We start from the raw sequence: 7,821 nt of genomic DNA on the forward strand, positions 1-7,821 counted from the left end.
AAAAAAAAAAAAAAAAAAAAAAAGAAGAAGAAGAAGAAAGAAGCTGGGTAATGGTAGTGCATGCCTTTAGTCCCGGCACTTGGGAGGTAGAGGCAGGCGGATCTCTATAAGTTTAAGGCCAGACTGGTCTACAGATCGAGTTCCAAGAAAGCCAAGGCTCTACACAGAAAAACCCTGTCTCAAGATCACCCCCCTCAAATTAAAATGTTATGAATTAGCATGCTAGTAAGACTAGGCTATCTATTGGTCTGTTTGTCTGTACTGGAGATGAAGCTCAGGGACTTACAAGTGCTAAGCACATGCTCCACCACTGAGCTATACATCCACCGACACATGTTTCTAAGATCTGCATAATCACCTCTGTGAGTTCTCTTTGCAGATTTGGTCAAACCTGTATTAAAAATATTTTTTTGCCAGGTGGTGGTGGTGCACGCCTTTAATCCCAGCACTGGGGAGGCAGAGGCAGGCGGATCTCTGTGAGTTCGAGACCAGCCTGGTCTACAGAGCTAGTTCCAGGACAGGCTAAAAAGCCACAGAGAAACCCTGTCTCGAAAAACCAAAAAAAAAAAAAAATATTTTTTCAAAAAGTAGCAAAAAATTATAACTTGAATTTATAAGCTGCCAAGCATGACAGGGAGTCCATGAAGATAGAGTAATGTGTAGGTACCCTTATGTAGCCTCCAGTCCTTCACAGACCTGTACTGTCCAACACATCTCATCCATGTGCTGTCTAGTTTAGTAGTATGGCTGCATTTGCTCCAGAACAGACATTTTTTTCCTTATCATCACTCCCTAAGCAATATATTATAACTACTTATATGGCCTTTATACTGTAAAATATATTGTAAGCACTAAATAGTTAGATATTGTAAGTAAACTAGGAGAATGTGCATGGGTTATATACATTATTATAATGTTATATATATATTATTTATATTATTTACATGCACACATACTCTCAAGCATCTGAGGGCTGGTATTCCTGAAGCTCTTGGAAGCAACCCTCCAAAGATACAGACAAACAGCTGGGTGGTGGTGGCGCACACCTTTAATTCCAGCACTCAGGGGGCGGAGGCAGGTGGATCTCCGACTTTGAGGTCAGTCTGGTCTACAGAGTAAGTTCCAGGATAGCCAGGGAAACACTGAGAAACTTGTTAGGGTTAGACCCTGTCTTGAGAACAGACAAAAAAGATAAAAACAACTGTACATTTTAAAGAGGCCTTTATACTGACTTATACTAATACAATCCAGGCAAAGTGGGGGTATCAAAGCTAATCTTACTTGCATTCTAAGGGCCTTTTAGGAAACCACAGAGATTGCGCACTTACCTCTGTTTCCTCCCTGCTGCTCACTGTTCCACCATCTTTCTACAGGTCAGGATGGTTACCCTTTCATTCAGGGTTGGCTCATCAGTCTGCTCTCCTGTGACGCCTTCCGTGTAGCTGATGTGCAAATATGCACAGAACAAGATGTCCACTGTTCTCTACTTTCATTTTGTAGTCATTTCAGATGGTTATGTGCTCCCCAAATGTCTACCATCACAGCCCACACTTACTCTGGTATTTATTACTACAAACAGTATGGGAGCTTTTTTGGTCAAATGTACATAAGAATGATATCACAGCACAAAGCTAAGACCCCTGATGCATGAAGGGAGAGTATGTTATGGTGAGTAAGCCATAGGACAAGCCTTCAAAGTGACTTCTTTTTAAAATGTCTTATTACTCATTAAAACTTTGTGTGTGTGTGTGTGTGTGTGTGTGTGTGTGTGTTTTTCGAGACAGGGTTTCTCCGTGGCTTTGGAGCCTGTTCTGAACTAGCTCTTGTAGACCAGGCTGGTCTCGAACTCACAGAGATCCACCTGCCTCTGCCTCCCGAGTGCTGGGATTAAAGGAGTGCGCCACCACCACCTGGCTCAAAAGCTCAAAACTGGTAAACACTTGGAGTGTTTAATTTATAAGAAAGAAAAGACAGCTGGGCTCCAAAGCTACAGAGAAACTCTGTCTCAAAAAAACAAAAAATGAAATTTAAAAAAAAAAATTTTAACAAGCGGTCTCAGAATTGCTTGTTTACAAGACAATGCAGCTGGTATTCGGTGAAAGGTTTTCTTTTAATCCTTTAGTTCCCAATTCATTTTTTTTTTTTGGTTTTTCGAGACAGGGTTTCTCTGTGGCTTTGGAGCCTGTTCTGAAACTAGCTCTGTAGACCAGGCTGGTCTCGAACTCACAGAGATCCGCCTGCCTCTGCCTCCCAAGTGCTAGAATTAAAGGCGTGCGCCAACACCGCCCGGCTCATTTTTTTTTTTTTTTAAGTATTCTTACAGCTTACATTTTTGGAGCAAACCGTCCAAGTCAGAAGAAGCCTCTTACTGTGTTTTCCCACATTAACTAGTTCCTAAAATGGATGTAAAACAAAGGAACATACCTACACACCTACTTACCACACCACCTCAGCTGACAGACAGAAGAGGGTAACCAGGCTGTACAATGTGGGCCATCCACCAACAGAGACAATTGGGGCATCTCTCCTTTCTTGACATTTTGTGAATCAAGGACAAAATGACAAGATCAGCCAGGCATGGTGGCACATTCTGTTAGCCTTTAATCCTGGCACTTAGGAGGTAGATCTACAGCAACCCTGGTCAATAAAGGGAGTTCCAGGACACCCAAAGTATTTAGATAAGACCTTGTCACAAAAAACACAAACAAACAAAACCCTTAAAAATAAATAAATATATTAAGAGTGAGAAAAAAAGTTTAAATATATAAATCCAGCACTTTCCGCACACATACCCCCAATCCACCTGGAGACAGGGTTTCTCTATGAAGTGACAACTTTTGTGGCACTCACTCTGTAGACCAGGCTGGCCTTGAACTCAGAGATCCACCTGCCTCTGCCTCTTGAGTGCTGGGTCTAAAGGTGTGCACCACCATGCATGGCGACTTTCCGCCTCTTGACAAATTGTTTTCTTTCCTGTTCCTCACAAACACAGCAAACAATATTTAAGGGATATTATTTTAGTCAAAACAAAAAGAAATTTAAAAAAAAAACAAAAAGAAATGTGGAAGAAAGGACATAGCTTTCTTTGAAAAGTGTACAACTGAGATCAATTTATTTGGCATGTGGGAAATTGTCAGAAAGCAATCAAAATTAAGGGCCTGAGCGATAGCTCAGCAAAGTTTCCTGCTCACCAAGCCCACTGCCAAGACCCACCCTGTACCTGAGTGAGGCCTGACTCCTCTGATTTGTTGTCTTCTGACCACACACGTTACAACACACACGGGCCCATACACACACACATATACAAATAAATACAGTATAATAAAAAATTTAAAATAATAAAACTCAGGTGTTGCCATGTTTAATTTTCTTTTTCTTTAAATTTAGAGTGAAAATGGGAAGAGGAAGAAGAGACAGGGAATAAGTAAAAGAACAAGTTTATAATGGGCTAAGCTGTGATCAGTTGTTCAGGAAGTGTGACCACTTGAGAAAATATCCTCAGGTTGCCTTTTTGTCTTAATGACAGTGTCCTTTGCATTACAGTCAAACTGGACTCTCTGAATGTGGCTGACAATGAGGGCTGACTGAGAAGCCAAGGACAATGGCACTGAGTTTTGATTCTACTGCACGGACTAGCCTTGTGGGAGCCTAGTTTGTTTGGATGCTCACCTTCCTAGACCTGGATGGAGGGGGAGGACCTTGGACTTCCCACAGGGCAGGGAACCCTGACTGCTCTTAGGACTGGAGAGGGAGGAGGAGGGAGGGTAAGGGGAGTGGGAGGGAAATGGGAGGAGGTGGAAATTTTTAATAAAAAAAAAATGTCCTCAGGACAGCAGAGGGAAGAGCCATCATGTTAAAGTGAAGTCTACCCCTAAGCCAGCAACCACAGCAGTCGATGCTGGGCATGCTGGCCTCTGAGGACACATCTCTAGACTTTAGACAGATCTTGGACACACAGAGCCTACTCGGTTTCCCTCCTCCTGAGGATGGTGCTTTTGTATAAAAAATAATTTCTAAACTAAGAAAGGAAGAAAGAGAGGAGCTGACTCCCACCTGGACAGAGATACTTTATAAGACAAAACCCCACATCACATTACACAGCAATTATTTATTTAAATACCTAAAAAGGTCAATGATGGAAAAAATAGGTTTATTGTGAGAGTTTATATTCATTAGATTTATTTTACCATTAAAAAAGTGCTGCCTCTAGATTATCCTGGCCAGATATAGAACACTTCGTGACACATGCAGCTACGGCAGAAACTACAACAGACACGGCCATTATAGAACAGTTTCACTTCAGATGAAGATCAGCAGGTCAGGGCGGCCTGTTCAAACTAAAAACATCGATAATATACAAATTGTTTCCCGTGTGATTGAAAGGGCTATAAAATCCCGCACACTGACAAGCACTGTAGTCACACAGGTAACACCTTTGCTAGCCGCTTCTGCCTCAGCTCCTCAGTCACACCCTCAGCTACACAATTTTCTAGATTTCACAATGGCTTCGATTCTGGCCTAGCATAAGTGACGGAAACAAGTGGTTTTGGAAAGCGAACCTTGACTCCTGTGTGATCTTAGAAACAGGAGAAATGGCTGTAGAAGTCAAAGGATCATTCTGAGTCAACGTGAAATAAACATGTGAGTCAAGAGTGACGCCATCTCTGGTGACTGAAACCTAGCAGAGTGAGCAGAGTGAACACTATGACGCTAATGTAGAAATGTCTGCAAACACCATTTCTAGGACTCAGTGTGGGAGACCATATCTTGCCTGAATATATACATTATTTACAAAATATTCCCTTTTGGCCTCTGAAATTCAGCCACTTACTTAAATTTGGCTACTAAGGCGTTTTCTTCCACATGCCAGCCAATACTGCAGTCATCAACTATCAGTAAAATACTCTTATGCATGAATTACAAATATTAATAAAGTAACTCTGCATGTATAAATATCTCAATATTTCTAGCAGAATTTAAAGCATTCAGAATGTACATAAAAGTATTTGCTTTTGGTAGGCCGATTATTATTACTTTTTAATCATCGCTGTTTCAATAATGCTTTGTACATAGCAAAGCCCAAAACTGCAAAAACGGTAGCACCAAAACTCGCTCGAAGCCAGAACGTGGAGCTCTTGAGGTCAGCTTGTGTCACGTGCCTGCAGTCAGAAAATAGAATTTATATTTTATTAGTAGGGAAAATTTACAGCAATCATCTAACCTAACCCTCTATCTGGGTGAAATATTAGCACACTTGTCAGGCTAATTTTATAGTAATGCTTACCCAAAACATTCATATATATGGCTATACATACAATACAGACATCAGTAAAGACAAATGTCTTTACAATTAGCTACTACTTGGAAGTTGACACTTAAAATTTTATACACTTTTGTGACATGGGAAATAAAGTTAGATAAATCAGCTGAATACATTTTAATGTCACCATAGTCCTTCAAAAGGAGAATTAGGCCGGAGTCTTACAATTCTTAGGGTCATATTCATGAAATGCAAGCAAGACAAAAACTTCTATTCTCAGGAATCAAAAGCTATCTTGTAAGTAGTTAACTGACAAGTGACAGTAATACTGTCTCAAGAGCAATTCTTAATATGTGAAAAACTTGAGACTTAGAAATTCACCCCCTCTAAAAAATCCCCCCCAAAGAAGAAGGGAAGACTGATTAATGCTTAGTTTGGTTAATGCTAATTGAAGAGAAAAAAACTAAAACTAAACCCAACAAACCTTGATGTTAGACAGGCAGTGATAATGACACCAAATAAATGGCATGATGGAATATGATTCATCAAAAGGTGATGACACAAAGAAGCTATATTATATACAACGAGAACAGGGACAGTCTAATACCACAAACTGAGTTTGTGGGCATGCTCAGGTGTCTCAAGTATGACAGCTTACCATGACAAGGATAAAGCTTAAATGGTTGGAACATTTTATTTAAGTGTCAATGAAGAGAATTAGGCCGGGTTCTTAGGTAAGTGCACACAATTGAGGTGATGTAAAAACTTCCAGAAAGAGCTTAGTGAGACAGTCTCAGTTACTTTACAATTAGGCAGATTTGAAGGAAAAGTCGGATACTAAAAAAACCAAGATGCTGTATGCAAAGGAGTTAAGAGTCAAGAGGTCAACTCTGTGCACAGCTACTTTGCCTTGGTCATAATGTTTGGATTAGCTTTCACAAAATGCAATCTGTTCTCTAGAAACCACTGCAACACAAGCCAGTGCCCCATGCATCTCAGCACAGCCAAACAACACATGCACTCCACATCACATCCTCACCACAAGTCTCTTCTCAGTTATGTTGGACAAAGCAAAGTGATAGCACAGGTTTATTCTACATTGCAAGCTAGTTTTTTCAACAGGCAATGTTTTTATTTTCTTAAAAGGTTAGGGAAGAGAATATTTAGATCTCAGTTTTTTCTAGCTGGAAAGATTCTAACACGGCCAAGCCACTGATGGTGGGAAATGTTACCTGTCATCAAGAAAAAGCTGGCCATGAGATGACTCCATGAAGATGGAATCTTCTACAGAGCTGACGGCGTGCACCTGGTGAGTGATACTGCCTTCGTCGTCTGCTAACAGCATGGCACCCCATTCAGCTACCCGGGCTTTTAACCTTTCATACACATGCACACAGTTGGCAGTTCACAGCAGGGCTCACGAAAGAACGGGACTTAAAATAACATCTCTCAAATAAATATCCTACATATATTTTGGGTTCCTTCCTTTTCTATAAGATTGAATCTTATGCTTTCTATATTTAAAAAATATGCATCACACAGATAATTACTGAGTTAAAAACTATATTAAAACATTCATACACTGAACAAGGAAACCTGAAGCTGCTACATGGATCTCCTACATATCCCTAGGAGACTGGTCTTAGTGAACGAGACACTGAGAAAACCTTTCAAAACTTTACCATAAGCATTGCCTGACAACATATGACAATCACAGAAGTCACTCAACTTATGCTAACAATCATAAGTCATGAAGCTTTTATAAGCTTAAAATTTCAGAATGTTGAAAAGTAAAAGTATTATATATGGAAAAAATGATCCCGACATTCCAAACTATTAGCTCATCAAGTTTTCATACAGAAACAAACAGAGGTTGCATTTTGAATTTCCAGTAGGGAAAGAGATGACTTAAAGCAGTGATTCTCAACCTGTGGGTCTATACCCCTTGGGGGGGATGGGTGTCCACGACCCTTTCACAGAGCTCGCCTGAGACCATCGCATAACACAGATATTTACATTATGATTCATAACAGCAGCAAAATTATAGTTACGAAGTAGCAACAAAAATTATTTTATGGTTGGGGGTCACCATATGAAGAACTGTATCAAAGGGTCACAACACTAGGAACGCTGAGAACCATTGCCCTAAAGTATTAGCACCGGTTGAAAGTGTATTACAGTTTTTGTTTCAATTTTGAGTTTTTACTTTGTGGGAAATAACCTAGGGCCTGGCACATTCCATCACTGAGCTACATCCCCAGCTCTACTTATTTCCAGGCAGGGATTTGTGATGTTGATTAGGCTGGCCCTGAGCTTCTGATCCTGCCACCCCTGCCTCCCAGGGCTAGATTTACAGGCAGGAGTCACTATGTCCACATAGCTTGCTTTTGCTTTTTAATTTTCTCCTTTGTTCTTCAACATACAGGTACAGAGAGAAAGTATTAGTATTAAAGTTAGCCATAAACCGGGCAGTGGTGGCACACGCCTTTAATCCCAGCACTTGGGAGGCAGAGGCAGGTGGATCTCTGTGAGTTCGAGACCAGCCTGGTCTACAGAGCTAG

At 40.6% G+C, this 7,821-nt stretch overlaps 1 protein-coding gene across 4 annotated transcripts in view; it reads right to left on the reverse strand.

The window, feature by feature from the left end:
• Positions 1-4,135: 4,135 nt before the first annotated feature.
• The window catches only part of Rhot1 (ras homolog family member T1), a 73,335-nt gene continuing 69,649 nt past the window's right edge, over positions 4,136-7,821 (reverse strand). For all 4 annotated transcript variants that reach the window (XM_005349411.2, XM_005349412.2, XM_005349413.3 and 1 more), the window contains one exon: positions 4,136-5,159. In XM_005349411.2, the coding sequence (XP_005349468.1) occupies positions 5,042-5,159 (118 nt within the window). In that variant the 3' untranslated portion in view covers positions 4,136-5,041. The remainder of the gene's footprint in view (positions 5,160-7,821) is intronic.

Source organism: Microtus ochrogaster, chromosome 7 (genome assembly GCF_000317375.1).
Source record: "Microtus ochrogaster isolate Prairie Vole_2 chromosome 7, MicOch1.0, whole genome shotgun sequence".
NCBI lineage: Eukaryota > Metazoa > Chordata > Mammalia > Rodentia > Cricetidae > Microtus > Microtus ochrogaster.